The sequence below is a fragment of the Silurus meridionalis genome, chromosome 6 (assembly GCF_014805685.1).
Source record: "Silurus meridionalis isolate SWU-2019-XX chromosome 6, ASM1480568v1, whole genome shotgun sequence".
NCBI classification, from domain to species: Eukaryota; Metazoa; Chordata; class Actinopteri; order Siluriformes; family Siluridae; genus Silurus; species Silurus meridionalis.
Genome location: NC_060889.1, coordinates 16,162,562 through 16,180,477, shown reverse-complemented (window position 1 = coordinate 16,180,477; position 17,916 = coordinate 16,162,562). Strand labels below are relative to the sequence as shown.

The following is a 17,916-nucleotide window of genomic DNA, read 5'->3' as shown; positions in this document are numbered from 1 at the left end:
GGCGGCCTTTTCCTTTTTACCTTTTTTTTTCTCCCCTTTTTTATTTATTTGTGGTTGAGCCTAATTCCTAGTCAGTCATTTCCACTAATCTGGATTGTAGCCTACTCACACAAACATGAAATACATGAAATAATTGACTATTAATAAAAAGCTAATACTATATTGATTGATTTCTGTATACGTTCACTGTATTTATCACTGTACAACACATTCCCAGACATATATTTCATTTAAAAGCATATTATATCCCTGTTGTAGCCTGTAGAAAGAGATGACAATGGTACATCCTGTGTGATTGTGAGTGTGCACACACCTGCGCTTGTTGTTCAGTAGGAGGGTTATAACTCTTCCAACGCAGCTCACTATTTCTCTCTCTGACTGACACACACCTGGCACCTTTAGAGAAGCACTGTGGGACGTGGGATTTCCTCCTACCACAGGAAACGCTGGTTTGAAAGTCCAGCCGAGTCCTATTAAACGTTGTGGCTCGCAGCAAGACTGGATCAGCTTATTTAATGGGAACACATGTAAGCTGTCCAGGCCAGAGCAAGTCACATTTTTGTCCAACTCTAATAGAAAAATGTCCCTTTTTGTCCCTGCTTTATTAGAACAACATTTTTTTAAATCTGGCATGGCTAATGTTTTTTAAAGGCACCAAACCTGGCCCATTGTGCTTTTTTTTGCATCAAGTAGGTATTTCTTCAGGTGGTGGAATACTTTACTGGCTGTTTTGATTCATGTAGCTGCTGTCTAATGAAAAAAGGTGAACTGGGGGCTCATCTCGAGTGTTTGTGTAAGCTGCGCCCAGAAAAAACATGCACTGCTGCAGCTGCTTTTCTTTACTTCTTGCACACGGATGTTTGTTTTGGGTGCTTTCTTTGTGCTGTATGATTCTTGGAAATTTAGAAAGAAAATCTTCATATATAACCAAGTATATTCCAAATATATATAACCAATGTTATTTTGTCTTTAAGAATAAGGTTAAATCACTGTTAAATACTGGTGGTAGAAGTGCAAATGTTCTCTTATTGTCCATACCAAAAGGGATATGAATATTTTATGTTCATTTGATAGCAAGTTGATGTTACTTACAGTTTTGTTTGATATCAAGTTTACTGCTGATCAAGTGTGATATCAAGTTAGCTGCTATTGGCCAGTTAGAGCACAACCAGCTTATAGTGGGCATTTTGAGCTTCCACTTTAGAAACCCACTCCCTGTTTAGACTTCCAGCTTGACACCCGTTTATTCAGTTTGGACAAAATCTCACTTTTTGAGCACCGCTGTGTGTGCATGTTGAAAGTCTCAGTGCTTGTCAGTAAACACTTCAGGAATAAATAGAACATTTCTAAACACTTCACACAAAAAAAGAACCGGAAACACGGTAGTACTGGTAGACCAGGAAAATATTGTTTTGTGTAATATTGCTGTGGTGCCATCTGTTTATTGTGCATTTTTTTCAGCCTGGTTTTTGCTGGTGCATATTCGGTTTGTTTGGGATATCGCTGGCCTTGGAATGTGAAAACACTAAAGACACTGGACAGCTACAAATTGACAGAAATCAATACCCCCATTACCTCAAGCTTACTTTGTACTTTGTATGTGGCGCCACTGAACCCAATCATACTGATTGATTGACGTAAGCATAGCTTAGGTCTTTTCTTAAAAGTGTGTTGTGAGAGGAGCTTCATCATACAAGCTGAAACAGAGAATGTTATGTTTACAGAATCCAAGCAATAATCCAATAAAATTGTTAGTTTAGTCTTAAACAGGGATGCTTTGAGAGTGTCTAAAGTGCTTGTGAAAGTAACTTTCTACTTACTCTACTATACATAGTAATGCATGTTTAAGTAACAGCTCACCATACCTTTTCCATGGACTTCAACCCGCTCACTTGATCTACACCAAAGACTTGCCACTAATCCATTTTACTTCTTAGTCCCATCACTACTTTCTCACAAAGGCATCTGAGCAGGTTTAATGATTCTAGCCAGAGACGTCTTGAGCATCTGTCGAGCCATCAGGATGCAGTGCACACACAAGTATCACATTATCACTCTGCATCTCGTCAATCTTCTGATGTCTTTTAGCTTAGATGGTTTTTGGTAAAAGCTTGGTTTGTTTTGTCTCTGGTACATGTCTGAAAAAGAAGAACAAGTTCTGACTGGTTGACATTTATTCTTTCTGGTGTCTCCAGAAAGCTTGAAGAGCCTCTTTTCAAAGTTTCAGTTAAATGCTGGCAAAAATCTTCTACAAACTTTTCCCTTTTTTTAGTTTCAAAATATTGTTAATGTAAAAGTCTTTTAAGACGGTCTACTTGCAATAAATAATTACATTTAATATGAACTCCTTTTGTGTGCCATGATTTGTAGCCTGTGCAGACTATTAGTTATTCTGATAGTTGGCTGCTTCGTATGTTTGGTTGTATTCCTTAAACTGGCTCTGCTGAAGTCAGGCACCAAATCTATTTAAAATATCAAGATAAGAAGATTCCTGTCTCTGGGACCGCAAGGCCCTCAGGCACCAAAACAGATTATCATTAGCATGCTAATTGTCAGGACTTCCCGAGAGAGGCCACAAGCAAGGTCTGCAGTCAGAGTTGCCATCCTCTGCACTTCATTATCTCTGCAGTCTTTTTAGTCTCTAGACATTTAAGCTGCTCTTAAGTGGTTTTTAAACTTGTCTTTACCCGTCCTTTATGCAAGTCTACAGAAACGTAAGGCAGAGATAAATCCAATGCCTGGGATCCCCATTCCTGTCCTGTTTAGTACCAGCATTACTAAAACCCACCTGATCTTTGATAGTCAATACTATTGAGTAAACCTGAATATGGGAAGTGAACTCTCAATGATGATGCAAGGACTTAAACACTCTTTATGTAACAAATAAATTGTGTATTGTCTGAGGAATTTGAGAAGTTTTATATGTACTAAAAAAGTGATCTCAGGTGAGCAGTGCAGATTGGGTAATGACTTCTCCACAGCCTGAGCATTGCCAGATTGCATGCTCTATCTACAGTGCAAATGATCTTTTAAAATCTGTCCCAGGTTTCCGTAAACCTGCCGTGAAACAAATGTTTTACACATTACAGCTATATTTCAATCAGACAAAACTAAATACATTGCTAAAATTGTTTGCAGAGATAGCAGCACTGTTTTAAATTCTTATTAAGACCGAAACTATTAGTCTGTTTAAGCTTTTAACTCAAAATCCATTAAAGTCTTTCATACTCATAACTGGACATATCACTATCCTGAACCCAGGACAAACAGATTTTGTGTATGTATTCTGAATGCAAATTATTAATAAGGAGAACATATTCTTTTTATTCAAGCTTCAAAAAAGTATTTATTTGGAATTTATTATTGGGAGAATTAGGGTCAAATCCCAATGATGCCACAGCCACTCATGGCCCTCTATCAGCTATCAGTCAAAAAAACATCATGAGTGTCTGTCAGATCAGTCCTATTAGAGGGCAGCTAGTCTTATGTACCACTGTGAATTGGCATGAACAGAGGTTTGAAAATATGCGGTCAGTTGTCTTCACATTTTGAAAGTAGCATGTTCTTCTGAGCACCTAACTGCAAACAAAACTCGGCATAGGTTTATATTTACAATAGGTTAGCTACCACCTAAAACACAGCGTTACACATTTTTGCTTGCCTTGTAGACTTTATCTGCTCATGTGTTATTCCACTTAATTCAAAACAAGGTAGTTTCATTGGGCTTTAAAGTGTTTGAAGTGTTTGTGTCACCTGATTTTGAGAAGGTGAAAAAAAGCCGATTTTGCGCACAGGTTTATTGTATGTCCAGATTTCCATTATAACTAAAGATTACAAAAACAGCATCTTCTGAAGCTTGGAGATTTTTCAGATTTCAGAATAGCTGTTAATTGGATTAGTTTAGTGTAACTTTGGATCGCTGCAAATTACTGTATTTGATTTGTATTTCCTATTATGATCACTGCCTCTGAAACCAGTAGTGATGGTATTTTTATACCCCATTTATTTTTCAAAACTAAATTTCAACTTATGTTCCAATGAGATATGTTATTGAAGTCTTGCACTATTCGCATGTGGCATTTGAAATGCTAATGTCTGCTGTACTGTAATGGTGAATTGCACACGAGCTCTCAGCACGTACAGGTATATAGCCTTGGAATGGAGCTGGGGTGGGGTAGGGGATTAAATCACACACTAACCTGTAATAAAACCAGCCCTCAGCACCCGTAATAAAAGTATGTCTGTGTGAGTAAAGGGTGAGTGTGAGTGTGAGTGAGCCACTACAACCTGTAACTCTGTCCAGGAATGTTTTGACCGAGAAAGATTTAGCTTCAGGCTATGTTGCTTCCTTAATGGTGCTTCCATATGATATGATGATGCCGTAACTACATTCGAAACCCTTTAGTAGGCCGTGCAGTCTTTGTGCTGCTTGAAGGACTGCGAAATAGTCTGAAATACGTAAATAATCCATGATGCTAAATATCTACCACGTCATTGTTACACTCTTAAATATTAATTTCAACACCATTGGAAAAAAAATCACTATGTATATGTTAACTTGCGTTATTTACGCACCATAGTGTTTGTGGGAAAATATCCACACCCACATAGTCTGGCCCTAAAAGTATGTGGGTTTTCTGTGTGCGTCTCGAAATAAACGATTCTTTTGAAATGTTTAATGCTTTCAGTACTTTGAATACAGATTAAAATGAGATCAGTGAAGCAACCTGATGTTTACACTTTGCTTTATACATTTAATAATTATGTGTTTGTTTTCTTTACAGGCTCTTAAGCACCAATAAAATCCAAGAACTCCTAAATGGTTCCTTCGTCGGCCTGGCTATGCTTGAGAGACTGTAAGTTGAGCTGGATTTCCTTTTCTGATAATAATAAACTAATACAAACACACAGGAAAAAAAGGCTTATGCAGGCTGAATGACTGTCACATACAGAGGGAACTGCTACTATATTCGACCGGTCAGCTGCCAGAGAAAGGACTTCAGTAAAGTGGAGGAATTTTTAAGTGCTTGTCGTGAGAGGGTGGTGGAAAGGACAGTTAATTTTAGACACTGCCCTTAGGGAACTAGTCTGACCTGCTTTATACTATGAATGTATTGGTAAAACAATATGTTTACTGAAAAAAAAAGTCCATGGATTTATCTTTTCATTCTTTTGTGAAGTGTTCTAAAGAAAAGCAGTTTTACTTCTTATGAATGTGGAGATGTGTGTGCTTGATTTGCCCCCAAAGTACAAGAAACCTATGTATAGTATGCACTGCTGTCTAGCTCTTAGGATGATTTATTGCTTAAGAGTGGCTTTGTGCAGAAAAATAACCAGCCCATTAGCAGCCCGGTGTTTCAACGAGGGCTAAAATAACATGACGCAATCTGACTGGAATTCCAAGGGCATATTTTCTGTGATTATAGGGATCCTGGGTGAGAAAAGGGAAAAGAGACGAGGCAATGGGGCCTTTTTTGGGGTAATTCTCTGGCAGCGCTTAGACAACACTGGCATGCCGAGTCCTTTCTCTTCTCCCTTTGACCCTTCTATGGCCTTGAAGGCATGCAGAGAAATTTCACTATTTTTGAAAGGGAACTCTGCCAGACCTTCAGACTGAAAGTGGGATTGGTTTATTTGGATTGGCAACTGAAAAGTATTGTCTTCTGAAGGCTGGCTGAGATTAATTTTGTTGCCAATACAATTCACTGGTTTCCTGAATTCTGTCTGTACCGTTATAAACTCGGCATATTCCAGGTGCAGAGCTGCTTCTTTAAAACTCTGGTACTGGAATTCGAAATGTACAGTTATATATTTCTATAGGCTTTCTTTCCTGTTCCAAAGTAGACAAATGCACAGATCATGAGCATAAGCTAAACAAATGTCTATTAGAACCCATTCAAAGTATAAACACTTCTATCCTCCTCTTCCCTAACCACTTGGGGAAATAAGCTATGCTTCTCGGGTGAAGTCTGTTAGACAGCCAGTCTCTGAATCTCTTTTCCTCTTGCCATTTTGCTCATCTGTGTATTTATCTCCGGGCAGATAAAACTGTTTGTGTAACGATGCAGGATTGTGGCCAAGCATATCTGTTGTAGTGTCCATCCGGTCTCAGCTCTGCTATTGACCTGAAATTCTTTTGTCAAAATCTTTTATATTTTTTGATCCCTGTGTGTTGATGTAATTTACTTCAATTTTATTTGTATAGCATGTTTAGTAAAACATGGCAGCTTTATAGCTTTAAGTCAACCTTGAACCAGACCCTAAAGAGAACCTTGTTCTTTGTTGATTGATGTTCGGGATGAGCATGTCATAAAAAGGAGTCATGGGATGAGCACTGGAAGGTTTATGATTATACCAGCAGTTCCTGGATATACGTATGCTGTATTTGAGTAAAGCTTAAAATTTGAGAAAAAACAAACAAAACAGCTCTTCAATTTAGAATTCCTAGTCAAAAAGTTTGAGAAGTTTCCTCAGCTATGTGGACTGTGTATGTATGTCAACATGGTCACTCACGATTAAATAAAGTATTATTTCTCTACTTTACATGGGCGTATAGTAGTATTTTATTATAGACCAGTAAACATAGAGACATTAATTGCTTTAATCAGTGTCGCCAAAAGTGCATACAACATGTAAAAAACTAGTTTAAGGATATTCCTATGAAGTCACCGTTAAATAATTTCTAGAACTTTCCTATAAACCCTGCTGATGGTAAATATGCACACATGTAAACGCTTGTGCACAAAGCTAGCACGTTTGTCGATTGTCACACTCAGAAGTTTAATTCGGGGGTCACTTTCCCTTAACAGTGTGAGGCATGCTGCTTTTCTTATGCTAATGGTGCCCGAGGTGTCACCGACTGATTTCCCTCAAAAAGCTGTCCTCTGGAAGCTTTTGTGTGCTGGATAAGAGGAGTGAGTGCCGAGTTGCCGTTTCTTTTCATAGCAAATGAAGCCACTTTGCAGTCCCCAACTCACACCACAGCAGAGCCCGTTGGTGTCATAGCCGTTCTCTGCTCTGATGGTGACGGACATGAGAGAATCAATGAATGCACACCATTCACCTTAAATCCCCGGCCATGAAATTGTAGCTGGACTGTGGACACCTTAGTTTTTTTTTTCCTTTAAGTCCATCCAAAGACATACCTTATTGTTGCAGACTTCAGACAGTTCTTGAAGGAAGAACATTACACTGATATTTTAGTCCATTTCAGTTTGGTGGTGCTTTTCAGCAAGTAATATTTTTGAGTTTTATTGCAATAGAATCCTTCCAACAATGAACTTGCTTTTTTTAGTTGTCTCTAGAAAATCATTCTCAAAGTTTTTGGGCACAGAGCTTATTTTTGTCCATGTGTAAGAAATTTGGAAACAGAAACCACTGGAATTTTTGTTTGTCTTTTAATTCCAGAGAGATCAGCTTCATTTGGTGTTGGAGAATTTGGGGAACCTTTATAGCTGGTCTGTTGAAAGAAAGACCAAGACAAACTTTCCACATGGGAAACAAGAACTCCATCCTCATTTATTTGTTTTAACAGCCCTGATGATCAGGTTGCCAAGTTTTTCATGTGCTTAGCTCTTTCTGCTTTAAAGAAATGTGGAATGCATTAGTTGAATGAAAGAAGAACCAATTTGTCTTTAACAGCACCAATATTTTTTTTTAATCTTGTGACGAATACCACAAGTAAGATTGGTTTGGACTGTAGTTCTTTATTTAATATGTTTAAACTAAGCATATTTTCTCAACGTAGCCTCATCTGCACTGTAGTGTGCTACTGAAAATGTTATTTTATTTTTTTTGGTTTGAAAAATGTACCACACTAACTTCTACATAGTCATTTGCCAGTTATTTAAAACTGACCTTATTTTTACTGCCTATTCAGTGTAAGCGGCATAATTATTGGGACTATTAGTAAATATGGTTAAAATGGGTAGGAAAAATATTTTTGTGGTTAATTAAATTAATCTGACATTAAAGTTATGAAAAAAAGCTGAAAGGGTCCAGCATTAATGTGTTTTTTTTTTCCTCTGATAGATTTTCCATCTGAGAGGAATTATCCAAGCTGGGTTTTAAATTTGGTCATGTTCATTTGTTCAAATTCAGTATTGGCTTTAACCTGGTCATGTTGTAGTGAAGTCGATACCAGGGCACTCTGCACACATTTGCTACAAGTAACATTTTAGACTAGTCAGAGCAAGAAGAAAACCCAGGTGGACGCAGAAAGAAACTGCAAGAAGACTAACCTAAGTTTAGGCTCAAACTGCCTGATTGAATATGTGCTACAAGATCTGAACTGATGCAGAATGAAAAATGCATTTATTTTCTCTACTCCATAACACAATTTCAATGTTATTATTTAAAGTTCATCAAATCAGTAAAACACACTTTATGTTGGTACCAACAGTTTATGTTAGTACAAACAAGTGGGTTGGTATCAAGAATGTATTTTTAATGGTAGTTTTTTAAAAGAATAAGGATAAATGGTAACAGATGATATATAGATACAAAAACACAGCCTTGGTCTGAAGCTCTAAATTGCTTGAAATGGCAGTGTGCTTATTTTGGTCAGCGAGTGTCAATTGTATAAAAGTATTATTTACGAAACTGAAGCATTCCATTCCACTCATCTTTTCACAATGCGCTCACCTCTTCCTTCATCACGTTTTCCCCAACACATCAAAACCATTCATGTGAACAGCCCGGCCTTCTCTCTGTCCTCCTTTCTAACCACAGCCGAGGACTTCAAAAGGCTTTGAGCCTTTGAGCTATTGAGATGGCGGTATGTGTGTGTTGAAGCTTTTAACAAGGACTAGCTGTTGGCTGAATCGCACAGGTGTGGTCTGTAAGCATCACATCACTGCTCTGTGAACTCTGAGGGTTGGAGTGTTTCATCACTTATTGTGTATTGGTGCATTGCTTGCTTGGGTGTACGAGGGTCTCTAAAAGAACCTTTTAGAGACAGAGTCTGAGCAGAGGCTGTCTGTATTGATTCTTGTTGCATCTTGCCTGTATATTCAGACTCTCAGTATAATTTTTAGTAAAATTGCTCATTTTTTATAAACCCATTTTTTTGGCTCGATATTGTTTATTTTTTGCAGTATCGCAAAAATGAGCAGTCAAACGTGTGTGTGTGTGTGTGTGTGTGTGTGTGTGTGTGTGTGTGTGTGTGTGTGTGTGTGTGTGTGTGTGTGTGTATATGTATGTATATATATATATATATATATATATATATATATATATATAAAAGTATGGATCATTGTAACCAGCAGATTGTAGTTCAAAATAGATATAAACAGGGTCCAAGGTCACAGCAAGCTTGAATGTCTGAAATCATTTTTCCTTCAATAGCTGCCTTCTTGTAGGTTAGTAGGTTATACCTTGTACATGTGTGTGTGGATATGCATGTCTGTGTGTGTATACTTACACACCTTGTATTATTTAAAATGGTGTTATTTAGTTACAGCCTCATTCATTGCGCAAAATTAAACAAAGTTCTTAAATCTCAAACAAGTTAGTAGTATTATTAATAAATGTTTCTGAAGTGAATTTTCTACATCATGCAAATATTTACTAGTAATAATTAATAATAATTAACAATTATGTTTCCTCTGTGCTGCTTTCTTTTCTAGGGACATAAAGAATAACATCATCTCCCGCATTGAACCAGGAGCCTTTCTCGGACTTACTTCTCTAAAAAGACTGTAAGTAAATGTATTATGTTTAGTAGTTAATACCACAGTTTTCTGTGTTTATTAATATTTACTGCATTTGGCAGATGCCAATAATACAACTGAGGAGTTTGGGGTAAAGGGCCTTGCTCAGGGGCCCAGCAGTGACAGCTTGGTGGTGCTGGAAATTTTTATCTCTTGACTATATAATTCAAAGTTAAACCACTGCGCTATATATAGCTGATATACAGGTAGTCGTTGACTTACGACCATGATTGGGACCGACAGACCAGTCGTAACACGATTTGGTCATAAGTAGAGTAGGCTATATGTACAGTACTGTGAAATTATGCCGGAAGCTGGTACGCACTGTCGTACGCCACGGCTAGCGATGGTGGTCGTAAAGTCGAATGGTCGTAAGCTGTCGACGACTACCTGTATGTACTTGTAGGAGGTTCGCACTGTCAGTATTGTATCAGATGCATGTATAATGAACCCATCAGGTGTAACTTGTGTATTTTTAGCTATATTGTTTCCCTATAAGTGGTCTCGTGAAGTGACAAAAAAAACCAAATTTGTTTACATTTTAATTTTACAAAGGAAAGTGCTGTGTATGTGTGGTGACCTGCCCTTCACAGGTTGCACATTTTGGCATTTTGTTAGTGTATATAGTGCTAAAACCTGCAAGTTATTTACCCAAACTATTTTGTGCAAAGACAAACTGGCTGCAGTTGCTGAACTCATTCATTGCCTAATCTTTATGGGAACATCACCTGAGCAATAGAAAAATGTAAAAAAAATATTTCCAGCTTGTTGTGGAGAAATATATTGATAGTTAGTTGATGTTGAAATAAACTTGAGTTTTGTTTTTGTTTTTATTCCTTTTGGCAGTTGTTAACCACCGTAACAATTATTGGGGTTTTGAAGGCCACCTCGCATGTCATGCATTTCTTGTAATGATAGGTTTTTGCGTGTAATATCTTAAACAGTGTACTGGGATCAATGTTTGTGCTGTGTATGTGGGTGTTCAATGGGGCTTGTGATTGGTTGGAATATACCGTATGTGTGGCAAGACTGCAAATGTACACGCTACCAATTGTGTGCACAGAGAAGACTGCATGCCACATTTCCAACCAACCTTCTTGGCTTTCTAAACAGAGAACAATGCATCTGCTTCAAAATAACATTGAGAAATATTCAAGAGAAAGTGAGCAATCCCTGAATGTCTCCATTTAAGGCACACAGTTCTATTCATACAGAAATTACTGGAGCCAGAATTATAGTTAAATAGAGTATTGGATTGAACTTAGACAAGGCAGAAAAAATAGTGCAGAAGCCATTTCCTGTTGAGAAAGTTCTTATGATATTTATACTCAGACCATCGAAAGATTGTACTTTGTGTGATTGCGTGATGGGGTGCCTCTTAGCCACTGTAATCTTTGAAAACATGCTTTTTTCTGCTTAGAAATCTCCTACAATTGTTTTTACAAGAAGTTTGTAAAATGTTTGTTATTAAAGAACATAAAACAGATAATGATCAAATATGCAAAAATAAGTTGCAGCCATGATAATGACATGAAATCTAAATCATTAATTCATATTTTATAAAACATTAAGTAAATACAAATAATTTGCATTTTGTTATTCATAACCTTTTAAAATGGGGTGTGTAATGGATGCTTTAAACATAAGACTTAACAATTAGGTTTCAAGGGAAAAGTGTAGTGTTTGTAGATTTATAGGTTTTATTCATGCTTTGGGTTTAATATAGGTTACTTGCTTCTACCTTTTTATGCATATTTGCAAATGTAATATCAGTGCCAATTTGCCTAATCGTGAAGATCAACAACGTTTTTGGATGTTGATTTTGGAAAGGGGAGATTCTCATATAGAACACGAAAAGCATACACGCTGGGTAATTTTGGCCAGCAGAGGGGTCTGTTAACAAAAGAGTCCCTGTGCTCAAACGTTCCTCGTTCTAAATGTGGATTTTTGTCCCCATCTGCATTTAATTTTTTTTCCCAAAACAGCTAATTGCATTTCCCCTGTTACATTTCGAGACACGTCACTGGCCTCGGGATAGAGGCATAGACACTGAATTTAAAAGAGAAGCGTGGAGGAGAAAGAAGAAAAGATTAAAGAGATGAAGGAACGTTGAGTCAAGACTGGAGAAGGAAGATGAAACGATAATGAAAGGAGTGAATCAGGAAGAATAAAAGGCAGTCCAAAGACTTGCAGTTGATGAGAGGGGCGCCAGTGAAGGAAGCATTAAGCCTGTGAGTTACAGTTTAGAAAGAGCAAGTGAAGAAACACTGTTTAGCTTGGGCAGCTTATTATACTTTTTATAACAATGAAAAGTTGAAAGCTGATCACGTGGTTTTAAAGTGAGACTCGTGTTGATAAGTAGTCTTTTAAAACTCATGACTGTAGTCATTTTCTCTCTATAACACACCATTGGCTTCTTCTCTGAGTGGAATTTCTATGCTATAAATTCCCAACCTCTCCCCAAATCCCACATTAGTAAAAAGCAGCTACTGTTTGCACAGTCAACAAGCAGACATCAGCTGAACAAGAAGCTGACATGTGATTCTGGCAGTTGCCTTTGAGTCAGAGTGGCTGTCTGCAGGGCATAGTAAATCCATTCTGACGCCAACATGTCATGTCGGTGATAGAAGCCGAACATCGAACCTCATCCAGTTCGGCATGTTGGAATAGTTAGGGCTAGATGAAAGAACGTTTTTGACTTAAACATGCTACATGTTTCTGTCCACTTCTATCCCTGGGAGCTGGGATTAGATTTCTCACCCCACTTAAATAATTTAAAGAATTTTCAGTGCAACCCACAGACGAGCATGAAATCGTTCTTCAGAACCAGAGTCCTAAGAGCAAAGTACACAGCAAAAGTTTTCTTCATGTATGGTTTAGTATATTTTTCAGAACTGCATTACTACAGTTTAGAGCTACAAGAAAAAGCTGTAGAGAAATGTATATTATACAGGAAAGAAAGAAAAAGAGACTTGGAAAAAAGATCAAATTACGGTAGTCAAAATTCATGTCTTATTTTGGGTGGAAAATTACAAATTAGGGTGGGTTTAGATTTCCTACCTTTGTTTCCATGACTTTGTCCATGCGATTACATTCACTTTAATTTATTTATATATATATATATATATATATATATATATATATATATATATATATATATATATATATATATATATATATATTAGGGATGCACCGAATGAGCGGCCATTTATTTTGAAATATATCAAGTCAGTGTTTTTATACTCTCTAAACCACCTCAACAAGACTGCTCAAACATCACACAAAATCGATGTATCACTAGATGCTAAAGACCACAAAGCCTTGACAGTTATAATTACACCCCACATACTCTTTTGATATGAAGAAGCCAAAGGCAAAAATAAGTTGTGCTCGTAGTCTTGTTTAATTTTTCACCTGACAAATTCCTTTGAAATGATGTCAGTGTTGATTTAGAAGACTTTCCTGCACTGGTCTCTGGAATATATATCATAAAATCTCTATGCTGTAGCAATACAATTTTATCAAATGATTTAGTTCAGTCTGTCGCCCTGCTTGTCTTGGTTAGTTCTTGGTTAGTAGTACCTTGGTCCTGGAAGAACACTGTTTTATGTCTACTGTATGAATTGAGGATGGTGAGGATGGCAATTTTAACTTTATTGGAACTAAGGAGCCAAACCTGTTTCAGTATGACAAAACCCATGTGCAGAATGGAAGGTCAAAGAAGACCTATTTAGCCAAGATTGGTATGAAACAACTGGAGTGGTCTGCACAGAACCCCGATCTTAGCCCCACTGATAGTCTTGAAATAAACTGGAACCTAGTCTGCACCCCCTGTCCACCTCACCTTACATCAGCACCTGACCTCACTAATGTTTTTGTGACTGACTGGATAGAAATCCCCCATAGCCAAGCTCCAAAGTTGAGTAAAAAGCCTTCCCAGAAGAGAGGAGCCTATTATAACCGCAAAAGGGGAATCAACCTGGAATGGGAAGCTCAAATATTACATATTGTGTGATTGTAAAATGTTTATATATTTTTGGGCATGTAATGTGTCTTGAAGCATACTAATCATAGACTCTGTTCTGTTAGTCTTGCTTCAGATTTTTATCAAAGCATCTGCCTAATGCTTTTTGTGTCAGTATGTCTGTTTATTTGATGTGATCTATTTTCCTACCCTTTCAGAGATTTGTCTAATAATCGTATTGGTTGCCTCAATGTGGATATATTCAAAGGACTTACGAATCTGGCTAAACTGTAAGTAAATCTCTTCATTATGTATTACTCTATCACCACCATGTTGGTGGCCATTATGCTTTCTTTATTTGTGTTGTATTTTTGATAGCTTTTATATTTCAGTAGCTGTGTTTAGTGCTCCCTAATGAGGATATTAGAAGTCTTTTAGGCAATTGGCTAGAAATTGAGAATGTAATTGCCCTTCACTGGGCTCTAAATTGAGGAACAGATGTTGTAAGATTAGCATGTTCGTTTTTGCCTCCCTTGAGTATAGCAACAGCAGTGCACACACCTGTGTGTCCTCTCCACCTCGTGAAGGTGATGCTAATGTTATCCATTTGAAAAAATAAAGCTGTCATTCTGATTAAAGCTCTCAGATGAGTGTAGATTAAGCTGTTATGGGGAATGTTTGGCAAGATAAATAGCAGCAGCTATAAGGAACCTGAAACAAGTCAGGCCTAGTTTTTTTCTGAACTATGGGTGGGCAACATGGTTGGGGGCATGATGTGTGTCATGATTATATATGTTTGGTAACAACAAAAACTATGTATAAAAAATACCCTATAAAATCCTGTCACATGAAAAGTAAATTACTTTAAACTAATGGGTATAAAAACATTTTAGCGTTTTACAAAGATTATAAAAGTTTCGAATATTTTAATATCAGATCACTTGCTTTTAATCAAGGTTTGTGAATTTGAAAAGTGCACGTGGCATATCATAATCTCAGCATTATAATTGTCATCCCTATGCCCTATTCTGAACTATGCAAAAGTTACCTCTATACCTGCTACATAATATAGCATTTTAGGGTAAACAGCTAGAATTTGGTAAACTGGGTAGCAGTTGGTTTATGCAGTAATGCTGTATAGATATCTATAATACAAAAACCACCTCAGGTGCCAGATTTAGCCAATCCTGATTTTCATGTGATGTACCAATTTACCTGTGGTGTCATTTCAGCAACCTTTCAGGGAACATGTTTTCATCTCTTGCTCAAGGGATCTTCGACAGCCTTGTCTCTTTAAAAAACCTGTGAGTACACTGAATTTATATTCATCCCATTTCTTTTTTTTTTTTTTTTTATGCCCTAAGTGACTTGACCCCAGGTGTTATACGTGATTCTTTTATTAATGATCATTATGCCACTTTGAATTGAATAAAGCCACTGAAATAACCAGTTAAGTATATTTATATTATAAGAACACGTTAAATGGTTCAAAATATAATGTTTACAATATAAGTATGGGATCAAATTTAATAAGAGCATATTGGTTTAGGAAAATATCAAAGCACAGTGCAGCCCAGCAATAACCCAGGGCTAAATCTGATTAAATTCTTATAAAATCATTCCTCTTATCCCACATCAGCATTTACATTTTGTTATTAATTAAAGAACCACTCCTCATGCTTTATTGGGTTTTACTTTTAATAATTGTTATGGATTGGATATGAAACATGATAGTTCTTATCACTTGCTCTATAAAAATTCCAGCCTCTTTTTGCTCTCTATCATTCTCTCTCTTTTACTCTTTAAATTAAAAACAATGAAAAGCATAACAGGGAAACCAAAAGGCACGAATTTCTCAATATCCCTGTGGTGGAAAACGCCTAACAAAAACTCCAGCATTTATATTATTTTAAGAATGACCGCATTTATATAAACCTATGTTTTGCTTTGAAACCTGCACTGCTGTGAGTGCTGTTCAGTTATTCTCTACTGTGAATAGTAGTTATTGTCATGGTTTTACTGCCTACACTTCACTGATTTCACACCGTTTGTATGTGTTTGTGTCTTAGGGATTTCCAGAGCCCTTTTCTGCTGTGTGACTGTAACCTGCAATGGCTGGTGCGCTGGATTAAAGAGAAGGGTATAGTGGTGAAGGACACACGATGCTCCTACCCGCGCTCACTACAGGGCCAATTGATAACCTCACTCAAACCTGAAATGCTCACCTGTGGTAAGAAGACAAAACACGTACACACTTATACAAAAAGAGGGCAATTGTACTAGGTAGGGGGCCTTAAATATAGAAAATAGCGAGAATTGCTGTATGTTCTCCAGTTTTCTAAGAGCGATTGGTAAAAGTTTTAAAAACAAGGCAGCAGCAACTGCCACGAAGATTTATTTTTTAACTGGTTCAATTTCAGATGAAAAATATTCTTTTCCGTGCATGATATTGCCATGTTTTGTAAAATGTGCCATGCACTGGATTTAATTGTTTATTTTATTACATAATAGTGTGGGTCATCTGGAAGTCTGAAGTTTTTTGTTTGTTTGTTTGTTTTTTTGCTGGAATACTCATTCTGCAAGTTCTTGTAATAGAAAAGATTTTTAAAAAATGCTGATTTGGCACCAAATATGAATCACAGATCCCTTAATTTGTAAAGGCTGTGAAGAAAACACTGATAATTGGAGCATCATGATGAACTTTTTTTTTCCTGTCTGCTTGTCCAGACACACATTGAACTGTTATACATTAATCTCTGGGTGCCCAGGTTGGTTACATTTTTAATCTGTCTACAGAAGTTCAGGGTTTTTGAGGGCACCTGGTTGCTTGTAACATATACAATCACTTGGATGACAATAAAAAACAAAGCAACTACTTAAAATTGAGAAAACCAAGAGTACAAAGATACAGATTAAAAATGGCCCATATCTCTTTACTGTGAACACTTGGTGTATTTTTTCCCACTTAACTGTTTCTCTTTTCTGTAGATGCACCTCTGGAGCTCCCCTCATTCCAAATGACTCCTTCCCAGCATCAGATAGTTTTTCAGGGGGACAGCCTACCCTTCCAGTGCTTGGCCTCCTTTGTGGACGAAGACATGCAGGTGCTCTGGTATCAGGATGGCAAGATGGTGGAGTCTGATGCTACGCAGGGAATCTCCATAGAGAAGAGCATGGTGCAGAACTGCTCCCTTATTGCTAGGTAATGTATTTTAAAGGAGCTGAAGGAAGGTGACTGGGGGATTCCACATTAAATAGTAAAGATTGGATTTCAAGGTTGCAATCTTGACTCTAGTGCAAAGTATATAAATTCTAGGCATGTGTTCACTTGCGACGTGATTTTTTGGACTACAATTTGTGAACAATCTCTCTTATTGTCTTTTCATTTGTTTCCCTCGTTCCACCGCAGTGCTCTGACCATCTCAAACATTCAGCCAGGCTTTACAGGAGACTGGGAATGTCGAGTGCGTACTAGCCGAGGCAACAACACCCGCACGGTGCACATTGTTGTTTTGGAGAGCGCTGCCAAATACTGTGCTCCTGAACGGGTGTCCAACAATAAAGGAGACTACAGGTGAGGCACAACTTCAATCATCATTTATAGCATAAACTGATAGCAAGTGTACTCGTCCAGCCTGAGAAATGTAGCTCATCGTTGCTCTCTAGTGGCTGGAAAATTAATGTTAATGTACATAGTGTGGCATTGCCAATCTGAATACGGTTACTGCTAAGTGAAAGGGAAAGTTTATAGGACTGTGGTGAGACCCACGATGCTGAATGTTTTAGAGACAGTGGCAGTGAGGAAAAGACGGGAGGTAGAAGAGCTGAAGATTTTAAGGTTTTCGTTGGGAGTGATTAGGATGTAGGCTGTTTTGGAGACAAAATGAGGGAGGCTTGATTGAGATGGTTTGGACAGGTGCAGAGGAGGGACATGGGGTATATTGGTAGGAGAATGATGAGGATGGAGCTACCAGGAAGAAGGAAAAGAGGAAGGCCAAGGAGGGTTATGGATGGGGTGAGGGAAGACATGCAGGTGGTTTGGGTGAAAGAGGCAGATGTACAAAACAGGGGTATGGAGAAGGATGATCCGCTGTGGCGACCCCTAATGGGAGCAGCCAAAAAAGAAGAAGAAGAGGTCAATAAAAGCTGAACCCTTCTACTATGCCTTCATAAAAACGCTGGGTTGGAGGGTGGTCTAGCAGCAGGTTTACAGGAACTGTAAATTCTTGCCTTCACAGTTCC

The 17,916-nt window shown here is 37.6% G+C and overlaps 1 protein-coding gene across 2 annotated transcripts in view; it reads left to right on the top strand.

Annotated features, from left to right (window-relative positions):
* The window catches only part of LOC124387422 (adhesion G protein-coupled receptor A3-like), a 30,215-nt gene that overhangs the window by 4,937 nt on the left and 7,362 nt on the right, over positions 1-17,916 (top strand). For both annotated transcript variants that reach the window (XM_046851780.1, XM_046851779.1), the window contains 7 exons: positions 4,785-4,856; positions 9,627-9,698; positions 13,893-13,964; positions 14,907-14,978; positions 15,744-15,904; positions 16,663-16,876; positions 17,084-17,248. In XM_046851780.1, coding sequence (XP_046707736.1) covers positions 4,785-4,856; positions 9,627-9,698; positions 13,893-13,964; positions 14,907-14,978; positions 15,744-15,904; positions 16,663-16,876; positions 17,084-17,248 — 828 coding nt within the window. The remainder of the gene's footprint in view (positions 1-4,784; positions 4,857-9,626; positions 9,699-13,892; positions 13,965-14,906; positions 14,979-15,743; positions 15,905-16,662; positions 16,877-17,083; positions 17,249-17,916) is intronic.